Source organism: Callospermophilus lateralis, chromosome 6 (assembly GCF_048772815.1).
Source record: "Callospermophilus lateralis isolate mCalLat2 chromosome 6, mCalLat2.hap1, whole genome shotgun sequence".
NCBI lineage: Eukaryota > Metazoa > Chordata > Mammalia > Rodentia > Sciuridae > Callospermophilus > Callospermophilus lateralis.
Window position 1 is genome coordinate 90989163 of NC_135310.1, and position 15321 is coordinate 91004483.

A 15321-nucleotide genomic window follows, 5' to 3' on the forward strand; every position below is an offset into this window, starting at 1 on the left:
CCCCACTACATTTTTGTTCTATGGAATTCATATCATTTTCTTTTCTTCTGAAATATTCTTCTGTAGTAGTCTCTATTTAGTATTAGTTTTTGAGTGTCTTTACATTCCTTTGAGTCTTAAGTGATTGAAGTTTCTTTTTGTTTCTACTCTGGGAGGCAATAGTTTATAAAACATATCAAGGGTATAGTGGTTTTCAAAATGTAAAAGAAAGAAGATTTAATAAAGTAAGCTTTCTTGACAATATATCAAATATTTTGGAGGCAGAGGAGTGCATAAAAGCCAAATACACTAATGGTACTTGAGTGATGTTGTGTATTTTACACATATTTGTAGCTTTAAATAGTAACAGTTTTATTCTCTATTGCCTCAATGATTGGTTAAACACAAGAAACTTGTAGAGTAAAAGAAGTTAAATTTGAATGATTATTTGGCTATAAATTACCTTCAAAATTTCTACTTTCAACCCCCCCCACACATCCCCCTGGGTTTGGGCTCTTGTCCAATTTTTAAGTTTGAATTTTTAAAAATTCTAATTTGTTATATATGACAGCAGAATGCATTACAATTCATGTTACACATATAGAGCACAATTTTTCATATCTCTGGTTGTATATAAAGTATATTCACACCATTCTTGTCTTCATACATGTATTCAGAGTAATGATATCCATCTCATTCCACCATCTTTTTTACCCCCATGACTCCTCCTTTCCCCTCCCACCCTTTTGCCCTATCCAGAGTTCTGTTGAGGACATTACTACTTCTTGGGGCTGTCTTGGAAACTCCTAGCGACTTTGCATGAAATGTAATAAGTAAAAAAGCTATAATTATCCTCTAGTCCATCGATAAATTATTCTTAATTTGATCATCTTCATCATAAATCTTTTTACACTTCCAAATTGATGCATAAGCAATCACTAAGGAAGTACATCTCTTAGGAGGTGAAGCTTTGGTGATTATGTATATATGCATTTGGATATTTAAATCATTGAGGAAAAAATTTCTAATCATTATATAGAATTTTCCTCAGGGCTTTCCATTCTAGTTAGTAAGCACTATGTATGCTTTCTTTGACTTTTTAAAAGTGTTTTAGGAGTTTCTTTTGTCCCCCCCCCCCTTTTTTTCCCCTAAAGAGTTGGTTGCATGTGTTAAAACTAATGGTGGCAATATGTTCTCTTCCCTCTATTCAAAAGTACTTCATGTGTATGTTTCTATGGCTGTTTTTTTAATAGGTTTGTTTTTAATGTCTATGTGATATTCTCTGTTATGAATATACAATAATATGTTTTACCATTTTTCCTGGGGTATTTAGATTTTCTTCAGTTTTAAACAACACTATACTGAATGTGGTTGGGCAAAGAGCTTTTAAGCAAAACCCGTTATTGTTGCTTGGTGTAGACTGTCATTTACTGGAATAAAAATCAGCAAGTGCTTATGTTCGTGTATAAGTTGAAATATATGCAAGAATAAGCTCTCCCAAGTGCAGATACTTCAGTATTTCAACCTCCTTTCTTCTATCTTATAGGGGAGGCAGAAGAGAGGTCTTGTAGATAGATAAACACTTGGGACTTCAGTGTCAAGTAGTCTGAGCTGAGTAGGTACAAGCTGTTCAGAGGGTGTTAGGACATTCTCATTGCTGAATAACTGATGAAGACTGTGGGCTCCTTTGTCCCAGGAGTAGTTGAAATTAAGTGTTTTCCTCTTGTGTGGGAAAGGGAGGCTGCCCTGTTCAGGCTATCTTGTTGCCAGGGAAATAACTAAGAATCTCAAAGTCATTCATTGGCCAGTACTACTGTTAAAAATGTCCCTGTACTGATATCTATCTTAACTTGTGAATATTTTTAGGATGGATTCAACAAAGGATATCTAGATCATAGAGTCTCCTATTAATGTGAAGGAAATGCTTTCAACTCCACATTTTGTCACTACTTCATATCATTAATGTTTTCTATTATGCCAGTTATGCCAGTTAGTTAAATTAAACATTATTAAAATAAAACATTGCTGCAGTCTGGCTGGGCACAAAATAACCGAGCCACCACACACCTTGTAGATTCAAACAGCAACTCTTTATTCTCGAACTGTCACCGGCACTCTACACGCACGTTCTGGGAAAAATGTTCACCTCCACTGGGCTCTGCATCCCAAATACTCTCTGAATCCCTTGAGAACTCAACGGGAACTCAAGGAGCAGGCACCTGAGGCAGCAGGATCCACCTTAAACTTGGAACCACCCTATTCCCAGCAGGATCCACACCCTAAACCTGGAACCGCCCTAAACCGGGATCCGCCCTAATCCCTGAGCAAGGTCACCTTTCATGCAATGTCACTGCAAATGACCTGGGTCCAAGGCAAGCCCATTTCCACAATGGAGAGTCCTCCCTCTAAGCAATATTGGGTAGGCTGACAAGGAAATTGCCATGTGTCATTCCTACTTGGCTATGGCTCTCAGCAAAACATTTTCATGTTTTACTAGTAAAATATAGTAATTAGGAAAATACTTATTGTTGGTCTTTTTTAACATATTAACATAGTCCCTTGGTACATTGGGGTTTCTTATTTCCTCCCTCCCTCCCTTACCCTTCCCTTCGTTCTTTCTTCCTGTTTTCTCCCCTCTTTCCTCTCCTCTTTTTCTTTCTTTTAAGAGAAAAGGTCTTGCTATGTTGTCCATGCTATCACTGAACTTCTGAGTTCAAGCAATTTTCTCACCTTAGCCTGCCAAGTAATTGGTACTATAGGCACATGCTGTCATGCCTGGCTCACTCAGTACACTGGGGTTTTGATTGGCAATATATATTATTTTTATAGATTAATTCGGAGTGAATTAGTATTTATAATCTTTCATGTTGCACAGGTGATTTTCCACTTATCTAGAAATTTAATAATCTACAGTTAGGTTAGTTTTCTTTATATAGTTTATTTTTAAAATTTGATTTATTAAACTATATTTTTATAGTTGTTTGGAAGTATTATTGTTAATTTTGTATATAGGTTTTGCACTTGCAAGTTTGGATCATCCGCATTTTTATTTTAGTTATTTATCGGCAAGAAATTCATAGATGTTCATTGCTAGATGTATTTGTAGGCAAAAAGAAGAAGAAAAGAAAAGTCCTAAGTTATTTTAAGAAAATTAAGTGTTGATAATTTCCTTAACAGCACTTATAGTGAATGTTGACACTAACTTGAATTCCTGAAATGTTTATTAAAAAAAAAAAAATGACCTGCATTCTAATTTGAACCTTGCAACTTAATATCAATGACCAGTTCCATAGACTCTCCAGGTTTAGTTTTTTGCATGCACAGAATTTAGGGTATTAGACAAAAATATTTGATATTATTATACCTCCATTCTGACTCAGTAGTGTATAGATTTTTTTTCTATTGACAAGATTAATTCGAAATATAAGTTTAGTAGTTGAAAGAACATTTATGGGGATGAATGAAAAGGAGTTTAGATGGACTTTTATATATTTCAAAAGTGATAATCTGTTCAAATCTTATTTTATAAAATACAGATTACATTTGTTAATGTCTGCATAAATTCATCACCATTTTTCATTACCTTTAGGACAAAGTCCAAAATACTTACTATGTATGACTCACAAGTCTCTTCAACATATGCCCTTCCTTTCCCTTACTCCACCTGCTTTCTGGTTTTTGTTTTTCTAGTGAATCTGTATTTAGCTTCTTTCAGTTTTTCTAACTCTCCATGCATATTCCTCTTTCCTCTTTCATCATTTTCTTTCCTTTTCCCTAAAAACATTTTCTTTTACCTTTGGTCTCTCATTTTAGATAATTTTGGGAAAGCCATTCCTGATCTCCAGTTCAGTTAGGTGCCTTGGTGCTTTCCCAGAACTGTATTATCTTATCTAAGCATTTCCATATTGAAATTTGTCTGTTTACTTGTCTGCCTCTCATTTTTTGAAGATATAGACCATACCTTATTTGAATTAATGATAAACTTAAGATTTAATTTGACAGAATTTCACTTCTAAACTGTTGGGCAGGTGTATGTTAAAATTAATATTGCTATTGTTTCCTTACTGTCCTAGGACTGGGCTAATGCTAATGTCAGCAAACAGATTGAGGACACTGTATTATATGGCTACTATAGTAAGTATCTTTTTGTTATATTTCCTATTTGGGCTGCTATCAGAATGTAGAATAAAGCTACATATAAACTTTTAATTTTGATATCAAATATGAGATTATTGTTTTCTTTTACACCAGGAATGAATAAATAATATGTCTTCATTCTCAATATTCTAAAACTATTAGTGCCTATTTTGCATCTTTTAGGTTAGCTTATAACACTTCTTTGTGGTGGTTCGATCTGATTACTTTATTTTCATGTCCCTTATGTTAATATTGCTGATTTCCCATACTTAATTGTGCTCTTTATTTAAAAATCTGTGTTCCAGAATTTTTTTGGTAAGTGTTGACAATAGTAGAAAATTCTCTTGGAAGGGGAATTTTCACCATTACCTTTATTGTATTATACAGAGGTATTTAACTCAGAGGCTTTGGTTGATAGGTAGCCTCTCTCCCTTTCCATTCCCCTCCCCTTTTTCTAGTATTAGATCTTACAAATTTATGGGGCTGGGGATGTGGCTCAAGTGGTAGCACGCTCACCTGGCATGTGTGCGGCCCGGGTTCAATCCTCAGCACCACATGCAAAACAAAGATGTTGTGTCCGCCGAAAACTAAAAAATAAATATTAAAAAAAAATTCATTTGAAAAAAAAAAAAGATCTTACAAATTTATAATAACCACCTACATTTTTCTTTCTTTTCAAATAATCATGAGACTTGTGCTATTTAAAAATGTAAAATTTCTTATTTAGAAAAGAGATGCCATTTTTTTCTTCAGTAAATAAGATGTATAAGATTTCAGTTGGAAACTTTAAAAAACACAGAAATTTCTGTTAATGGGATTTTTTTTTCAAGTGTTTCATTGATTTTTAATTTAGCTGTTTTGGTTCTAACCTTTGTCTTTTCTCCTGATCTAAAATATAAAGGACCCATTGTGAAATTCTATCCTTTTGGTATAGGTTTGGAAAAATCTTTATAGTATTTTAATATTGAATAATATTTCTAAAAATGGCATTAATAGGGAAAGTGGTGACATTTGGGTAACTTCTGTAGTTAGTTACTAGTATTATACCAGCTTTAATTTTCTTGTTTTGATAAATTTTGTATAATTTGTAATATATATGTATAATTATGTAATATATTACATTAAAGGATGCTGGCTGAAGGGTATATGGCAACTCTTGGTACTACTTTTGCAACTGTTCTACATGTCTAAAGTTATTTCTAATTAAAAAACCAAAAGGACAAAGAAAAGAATTTAATATTTCCTATTTATACATTAAATGTGTTATAAATGCAATGTTAAAACTGTTGATATGGTTCTTATTAATGTAGAATGTTGCCTTTTCAGTCCAAATTTATTGGAAGGATATGGCTTACTTCTTCAAAAACAATTTTGGTGGAGGAGCCTGTCACTTGTGTAACAATAAAATAAGATTATCCTGTAGATATGTAACAGGATAAGCCAATTTACATGTTAGGGAAGTCCAAGTCCAGGAACCATATCTTATCATTGAACCCAGAGGCTACTGAACTAATCTATTAAAACCAAGGTCACAGAGACTTGTAAGCCAGAATATTACTTCATCAGCTCTTTACAGTTAGTATCATGTAGGAAATTAAACCTACAGAAAAGGCTTTTAGTATTTTTCTCAGTTCTCCCAAGGATAGTATGTCTTCAGTCCTCACAAGGATAAAGTGTCTATAATAGAATTTAAAACATTAGGAAATGAGTCAGTCGTTACAAATAATAGGTGCTTTAGGGCCTTAGGGCTAATTCTCTGCAGAACTTAGGCTATGCTGAAAAATATAACTACCTTGGGTTAGGATAGTTGAGACACACTGGTATAGAGAAGAAATTTACATGAAAAGCTAAATGATGAATAGAATTTTTTGATTACCATGAAGTCAAAACAAAATTTAATTGGATATTATTAATGGTTATTATTATAAAGTTAGTTCCATTCTTTATCTATCCAACAAGGCCTTTGGCTTCAACTCAATGATGACCTACCTACAGCTAAGAACCTAAAAGGAAAGAATTGTGTGGTTTCTAAAGTAATTATTATTCTCAAACCCAGCATTTTCTTCTGAAATGATAGATACTATCTAGTTACTTTTACATAGACATCTTCTTCTGGATTCTGAGAACTAAAAAAATACAAAGCACTGTATTTATCTGTTGCCTCCATCAGATTCTACAGTTATCTAATCTCTCCCAATACATCAGCACATTCTCAGTCTAACCTTGTAGGCGATGTACAAGACTTTCATATTCAGCATTTTAAAAAATTTTCATAAATGCTTGTCTCCTCGTCACTCTGCTTTTTTTTTTTTTTTTTTTTTTTGTATTTTCTACCTTTTCTAGAGGAAGAAATCGATGTTAAAGATCACCTTATTAGTGAGTGGCAGAGCCCAAAGTAGATCTTATTTCCCAAGATGGAGCTATTTGCCTTTAAGCAAATGATTCTGAGGATGTTTCCTATGGGAGTGGCTACCAGCATTGAGCCTCCAGGAAAGCTTCAGAAATTTTCTGGAGACATTTTAATAATGTGGAATGCTAGATCATGTCCAGAAGTTCTGTTTTACTTGGCATGATAGGGAGCTTGGTAATTCATTACTGAAATGTTTATGATGCTGATTCTGATTTTAACACAGGCAGGTCTAGGAAGAAGTGATGGCTTTCATAATGTGTTTTTTGTGCATGTATTTAGAGAGGTTTGAGGAATAGGGAGGCTAAGCATTTAATCCATGAAAATAATCAGGCTTGCAATTGTCTTCTGTGTTGTCTTCTGTCTTTCTTGTGTGCTTTTAAAAGAAAAGCTATCTGGTAACAAATCATTTGGCAGTCACTTTTCTAGACAAAGGTTAATTTTCATATGTTAATTAGTGATAATTTACAGTAGTTTATATACATATTTATGGGGAGCTGCCAGTGTAGGTTCTAACTAAGATGCCAGTTTCTATGAAAAACCAAACCAAAACAAAACAAAACTGGTCATGAAGGTTTAAACTTTTATTTAAATTCTCTTAAAGTAGTTTTCGTTGTCTTCCTCCATGAAAATATTTAAGAGTGCTAACTACCTTCAAATTACTGATTTAAATTTATATGTTCACTGCCTTTTCATTCTTCATTGCCTTGAAATTCCATTTGCACTTTGAATCAATCTTTTACCTATACATGTTTTTTTTGACATTTTATTGCCTTATTCATTTGGAAAATATTGGTTCAATGAATAATATAGGTTTTTCAAATGTTGACATATATCATTATACATTAGAAAAAACATTCAATATTGTCACAACTATTTTTATTAGAAAAGCCCTTTTGTATTGGGAAGCTGTGAAACTCAAGTTCTAAAGGTGATAAATTCAAGTATTCCTAAATTCTGATTTTTCTCTTGAAAGCTTGAGTTTTATCGGTGGTAACAAATACTGTTATTTACTTATTTTCTTTGCAGTTTCTTTTTTGTTGTTGTTTTGTTTGCTTGCTTGTATTTTGAGATCTTGCTATGTTGCTCAGGATGGCCTTGAAGTCCTGGACTCAAGCAACCTCCTGCCTCACCACCTGAGTAGCTGGGACTGTGGTTGCATGCCACTGTGCTCAATGTTCACTGCTCATTTTTGACAAAGACTGCCTTATCGTAAGTCTGGATAACCATTACTCATTTGGCAGTTGTTCTTTCAAGCAAAAAAAGAGGATTTTTTAAAAATGCGGTAGTGTATCTCATAACTGGAATAGCATTCTATTGAGACATTTGTAAGAAACAAGTAAGTATGCTTTATGTATACTTCTCTTGCCACAGAATATTAAAAGATACATACTTAAGGGTGGACATTTAATAGACAGTTTACTTTCATGAATAAAAGTCCAAACTACTTCTTCCCCTGAAGGATACAAAATGACTGGCAGTATAGCATGAGTCCACTGTTCTCTCTCCTTTTAAAAGGCCAGCAGTTTTATCCACTTTTGTTTCTGTTCCATCAATCAGTTCATGTTAAGCATAGAAGAAATGCAAATAAAAACTTAGTATCATTATAAAAAGAATTTTCATTTGTAGATGGCCTTTAAGGATCTCTGTAAATCCGAAGGTCTGGAAGCTCCATTTGGAGGAGATCTTCTATTTTATTAATGGAATTCAGTTGTTTTTTCCTGGCAAGTTTATAGAAGTCAGGATGACTGCTGTGTCTGCCTGCGGATATTCCCCGTCTTTTGGTTATTAGCAATCCTGTTAACTGAAGCTACCTGAAAAGGAGATACAGTTTCCTGGAGCTTGTTGAAGATGAAATATGAAGTTGCTTATTTCCGCTCATTTCCATTATGCTAGTAGTGATCTTCTAATCAGGAGACTCCCTTGGCTGGAGATGTTCTGTCTACCCCAGAAACATAAACCCATTTTGTCACATATTCCCAGATGTTTAAAAAAACTTATAAACTAGTATGTAGTATATAACTATATATTACATAATAGGCATATAATTATATTATGGCATACTAATTGGTATAATATTAATATTAGTATAATTATATGTAAACTCTAGATTATGATTTCCAACCTAGTTTACTATATCTGTGCCAATTTTGTTGAAATGTTCCTAGAATTGAAAAGTTGAGACTTGAAAAATTGAAAACTTAATGGGTTAAGCTTTCATTTCTTTTTTCCTTTTTATTAATTTTATTTATTCATTATATCTTCAAGTGTTTTGCTATTTTCTTTCATAAAACTGCTCTTGTATGACTTTATAGTTCTCAGTTCTGTCTAATTTTGTGTCCTGTATCATGTTCCCTTTTCCTCCTTTTAAAAGAAAACATTGTTAATCTTAGGGGATGTTTCCTAAGTAGTTTCTGGTTAAGTCTGCTCAAGAGATTATCTAGATAAAAACTTCTTGAGACCTAAATGCCTAAGGATTTCTTTCCTCATTTCCAAGTAAGAAATATCAGAAAAATATGTAATCTCTTGGATTTACAGCTAGAGTGACTTGTGTGAGTTTGTCACATTGGTATCATAAACCTTCCTCTATATGCCAGATTGTGAAGAAACATATACTCTTGGTTTTTCATTTTACGTCCTTGATTATGCCTTGTAAGTTTTCTTTGCAGATTCTTTCTCTTCTTCTTGACCTCTTTAATGTTGAAATGCCCAGGGTTTAATCTTTGGATCTGTTCTTTATCTCAGTCCTTTATTGATTTTATACTGTTGCTTGATTCTAAATATCATTTATATGCCAAACTTCCAAATTCAAATCTTTGTGGAAACCTCTTTTGAACTTCATATTCTTCTGTGCAGCTGTTACAGGAATTTCTACCAGAAAACCTCAAATTTCACATGTTCAGAGCAGCTCAATCTTCTATACTATTATTTTCCTTGTTGTACTATGTAGCAACTAGAAGGACAGAGTTCCTCAGGCCAAAAATCTTGAAGACTGTCCTTGAAACTATTTTTTTCATGTTTTATATCACATATGGGAGGAAATTCTCTTGTATTTGATCTTAAGAATTCTTTTAGAATTTACTTCTTACTACCTTCTGGCTACTATACTGTTTAACACACTGTTGTCTCTTTTTAGGTTATTATAGGAACCTCCTAACACATTTCTTACCTATCGATTTTTATTCATAATGCAGAAATCATAGTGATCTTTTAAAAACATGACATATCCTTGCCAAGTCTGCTCAAAATCCTGTAATACTTTCCCATTTCACTCACAGTAAAAGACAAAGTCATTACTAGAACCTATGGAGCTTTGTGTGATCTGGCATTCTTTCCCACCTCACAAACCTCTCTGACCTCATTTCCCACTACTCTCTTGTGGTTGGCTGCCTCTTAAGATGGCCCATAGTGCCTTCTACTTCCTAATACTCATGCCCTATATATAATCCTCTCTTTTTCAGTATGTTGTGGACCTAGTTATCGGCTTCTAACAAGAGCATTGGCAAAAAGGATGGGATGTCACTTCTGAGATTAAGTTATAAAAGATGATGACTTTTGCTTGTACTCTCTGGCTCTTTTTTCTTCCTTTCTTTGATTAAGCAGCTTCCCTATAGTATACTGTCTTATGGACAAATCCTCCAGCTAATAGCCAGTATAGAATGGAATTCTGCCAACAACTGTGAGTGAGTTGGGAAGTAAGGTGTCTCTCATTTGAGCCTTGAGAGAACTGCTAGATGACCAATATCTTGATTTCAGACTTGGGAGAAATCCTGAGTTGAAGGACTTAGCTAAACTGGGCTCATATTCATGACCCACAGAATCTGTGATAATAAATTTTCTTTAGATTACAAAGTTTGGGTAATCTTTTTCATAGCAGTGGATACCTAATATATCTCTACCTCACTGATTAATTATATTAATGTTGCTGTTAATGTTCTTTAACATTTCAGGTTCACTGTTCCCTTCCATCCTCCACTTTATGTTCCCTTTGCCTAGAATGCTTTTCTTCCAGTTATCTGCTTGATTAGTTTCTTTAACTCCTTTAACCCTCAAGTCTTTGCTCAAATGTTATTGAATGTGAAAAGGTCTTTCCATCTTCAATTAATGTTCCCTTTTATATTGGTCCATTTTATTGTATTTTTTTCTTGTAGGCCTTAATCACCTTTTCATGCACTATGTATTTTAGTTTAATTTATTGTTTATATCCTCCTGCTAGAATTCATACTACACTAACAAAAAATATCTTTTTATTTCTTTTGGTCCTTGATGCATTTAGAAGAGTTGTTGGTATGTATGTAGTTGCTTAAATATTTGTAAAATGAATGGGTCCTTTATTTGCTGTGTAACTTGGAGAACTCACGTAAGTTTTACCATTTTTGTTAATGAGAGAGGGTTATATGTGCTTCCATGTAGTTAAGATTGAGCTGGGGGTGGAATTTTATCCATGGCCAGGTAAGAAGGTTGGCAGATTTTCTTCTACCCCCCCCCAAAAAAAAAAATCATAAAGCGGGACAAAAATTGAACAAAACCCCCAAATCTAGTGCTTTGGAAATCAGACAACGACATAAAACAGTCTGACAGGTGTTTGATAAATGCTGCAAGAATGTTGTAGTTCAATGTTTTAATCTAGGGATGCTGTATCCTACTCCCAGGTTGTTTATTGCTGATGGATCTCCAGGGCAGGGCAAGCCATTAAGACCAGAAGCTGTCCTGTTCTGGTGGAAGGGACTTATTCAGATGGGTGGTGCTTATTTCTAGCAGTATTATTAGTGTAACTGACAATCTTGGAGTCAGCTAATTGGAAAAGGCAGGCAGTTCTACCTGCATAGGGTTGTGGTCATGACAGACAATCTCATATCCAACTGTTTCTGTACACATGTATATCAGAGAATGGGGAGGATGCAAATTAGTCTAGGGGCTGTGTACACATATATAGAAGACCAGAAGGAGCCCAGCAGAAAATAAAACCCAGGGCTAACTTAAACTTGACCTGAACTTTTAATGCACTCTCTTGTCAACTACAGAGTAATTGGCAAGGGATGGAACATTTACTGGCTCAAGGCACTTGAGCAAAATTTTTTTCTGGTCACTGGTTGATCATTAAGCTATGTAGACACTGGAAATCCCTAGAAACTGAGGCTTGAAGATAAAAAGAAGAATTAAAAAAAACAACAACCCATAAACAAAAATCAACTGGGTAGACCAGCAACAACTTAATGCTGTAGTTTACAGATTTAATTCTGACAAATAAGTGAATAAAGATACAAACTGTAAAACAGGAATGACAACCTTCAGGCATAATGGCACAGTCCAGAGTTGAAAAATATATTGTCTAAAATGTTGAGTTTCAAAAATTATTAAGTATGTAAAGATATAGGAAAAGGTGACCCATGATAAAGAAAACAGCAGAAATAATATTTCTAGATTTAAAAACAGAGTCTTCAAAATACCTGTTATCAGTTAAAAGCAGAAAGTAAACTATTTAATTAAATGAAAGTGTGACAAATTGAGACTTTTAGTAAGGAGATAGAAATGATTTTTTAAAGAACCATACAAAAATTCTGAAATTAAAGAGTATGGTAACTGAAATGAAAAATTCATTAGATAGTCCCATCAGCAATGGGATCTGATGTGGCTGATGAAAAAAATTCAGTGAACTTGAAGATAGATTATCTAATCAAAAGATCAGAGTGGAAAAAAGATTGAAGAAAAATCAACAAAGCCTCAGAGACCTGTGTGTCAGCTTCAGGCTTACCTATTCATGTATGATGGAACATTCAGAAGAAAGAAATCTTGGAAATCCATAAATATTTGGAAATTAAATAATGCACTTCTGAATAACCCTTGGGTCATTATAAATCATAGGCAACTGGAAAGTATTTTTACATGAAAATAAAAAATGGGACTTATCAAAATTTATAGGATGCTGCTCTCATGATGCTAAGAGAAATTTGAAATTTTAAACTTATATATTAGAAAATAATTCTTAGGTGCCTAAACCTATTACCTTAAGATAATAGAAAAAGAAGAGGAAACTAAATTTTAAGCTAGTGGAAGAAGCAAAATCAGAGAAGTAGAAAACAGAAAAACATTAGAGAAAAATTAGTCAAACCAAAGTAGGTTTTTTGGGTGAAAATCTATACATTTGACAAATCTTTAGCCAGATTGAGGGCATGGAGCAAGGAGAAATAAGAGAGAGAGAGAGAGAGAGAGAGAGAGAGAGAGAGAGAAATAGAAATTATCAAAATGAAGAATAAAAGAGGTGTGTTACTACTAATTTTGCAGAAATTAAAAGGATTAAGACTCTAAAAAATGACTTTATAGCAACAAATAAGATGAATTAGAAAAATTCTTAGAAAGATGCAGATTACCAAAACTGATTCAAGAAGAAATCGCTTTATAGCACATAAAGAAATTGAATTAATTATTTACTATATTTCCACAAAGAAAACTTGATACATAGATTTCATCACTGGTGAATTCTATCATATGTTTAAAAGAGAAATTATACTAGTTTTTCATAAACCCTTTTAGGGATAGAGGATGGAATACCTTCCATCTTTTACCTTGACACCAAAATTAGACAAAAACATGACAAAAGGAAACTTTGGAATAATATTCTTCATGATGCAGACACAAAAATACTACACAAAATTTTAAAAAACCTGAATTGGACATCATATTTTCATTCTTGGGAATTAATTCCAAAAATGGAAGGCTGGTTTAATATTAAAAAATCAATTCATGTAACATACATATTAAAAGAACATAGGGCAAAAAAATGCATGATTGTCTCAGTAGACATATAACAGAATTTGCGTATCCATTGTTGATAACAACTCTCAACAAAGGAGTTATAGAAGGGAACTTCCTCAACCTGACATAGGACAGCTACGAAAAACTTACAATTAACATTATATTTAATGGTGAATATCTGACTGTTTTCCCCTAAGATTAAGAACAGAGTACAAACATCTGCTCTCATCACTGATACTTAGCATTGTACTGAGGATTCTAGCCCATGAAGGAACCAAAATAGTTGTTTAAATAAATATATCTAAACTAGAAAAGAATTAAGATTTGTTTTCATATATGACAAAATTCTGCAGGTAGAAAATCTCAAGGTACCCATGTAAAGACAAAAAAAAAAAATAATAAAAAAGGTTGGCAGGGTCACAGGATGCAGTTTTGACATGAAAGCTAGAAACATAATTAAAAGAAATAAGAATGTAATTCCAATCAGAAACCAGAAGTTCCTGTATTAATGCAGGAATGTTACAAGTTGAAATGATTGGATTGTGAGAGGTGTGACCTAATCAGTATTGAGTTTGCAGGCAGGTGGGGAGTGGCTGGAGGTGGGTCACTGGAGTGTGCCCTGGAAGGTTGTCTTCTTTGTGGCCCCTTCCCCCACCCTCTGCTTTCTGGCTGCCTTGAGGTGAGCAGCTTCCCTCCACTATGTACTTCCACAAAGATGTGCTGAATCATCTTGAGCCCCAAGAAATGGATCTAGCCTTCTTTGGACCGACACCTCTGAAACCATGAGCTCCCAAATAAACTTTTCCTCCTCTAAAATTGTTGTTGTCAGGTCTTTTAGTCACAGCAGTGAAAAATCTGACTAAAACAGTTTATAAGCACATAAAAAGATATCCAACGTTTTTAATCATTAGGGAAATACAAATTGCATTTCCAATGAGATATATAACACATAAATTAGAAGCAGAGATTGTTTAACAAAATAATGTAGACTGGGTGACTAAAACAACTAATATTTATTCCTCATACTTCTGGAGGCTGCCAATAGATTTGGTTCTCTGATGAAGGTTTGCAGATAGCCATCTTCTTGCTGGGTTCTCAAAGTAATACACACTCTGTTCTTTCCTCTTTGTTTGATAATCCCATCATAGGGCCCTTTTTAGTGCCTTAATCTATACTTTATAACTTCCCAAAGGCCCCATCTTGAAATACCATCACAATTGGAGTTAGGATATCAACATACTATTTTGTGGGGCTTAATTCCTTCTATAATATTCCACCTTTGCATAGGAGAATACATTCATTCCATTTTAGCATTCCTCAAAGCCTTAACTTATTCCAATATGAACTAAAAAATCTAAAATTAAGAGTCTTATTTAAGTATCACCTATCTGTGACACCCTTAAGTACTTGTCTATCCTGAGGCAAAAATTTTCTCTATGAACTCTAAAACCATATAAGTGATCTATTTCTAAAATATTTTTAGTGGTGCAATCATAAGATAGACATTTCTTTCCAAAAGGGAAAAAATCAGAAGGAAGAAAGGATCTCAATCAAGTGCAGAACTTATAAAGGCTAGGTTTGATGTTCTGCCCTTTGGATTCACTGGCACTTGAATGCTGGCCAAATTTGAGCTTCCAGGTTCTACTTTGTAGGGTTTATGCTTCCAAGAATTTTCCATTTGGCCTTTGAAATCTGGGCCTTGCTACCTCCCCCCACTCTTTGAAACCTAGGCGGCAATCTTAATGATTAAATAGCTTCTGGGATCATTATTCCATTATGTTGTGGAGTAGTAAACTTTTGTCACCAAATAGCTCTATGGTCTGGTACAAGAATTTGAGAGATCCATCATCTTCTCTTTATGTTATCTTTCCTCAGTTCCCTTTGGTTGAGACAGTGTTTCTGCTGGAGTAGCTGATTATATCCATGGTTTATATCTATATTAATTTGCTTATCAAATATTTTTAATCTGATGGGGGCACACAACCTTTATTACACCAGAGGTTACTGTAAGGAACATGGACAATATCCAGCTGTCAAAGTTA

At 33.9% G+C, this 15321-nt stretch overlaps 1 protein-coding gene across 1 annotated transcript in view; it reads left to right on the top strand.

Annotated features, from left to right (window-relative positions):
• The window catches only part of Lmbrd1 (LMBR1 domain containing 1), a 97621-nt gene that overhangs the window by 13490 nt on the left and 68810 nt on the right, over nucleotides 1-15321 (top strand). Inside the window, exon 3 of the mRNA XM_076860053.2 lies at nucleotides 4053-4113. Within this exon, the coding sequence (XP_076716168.1) occupies nucleotides 4053-4113 (61 nt within the window). The remainder of the gene's footprint in view (nucleotides 1-4052; nucleotides 4114-15321) is intronic.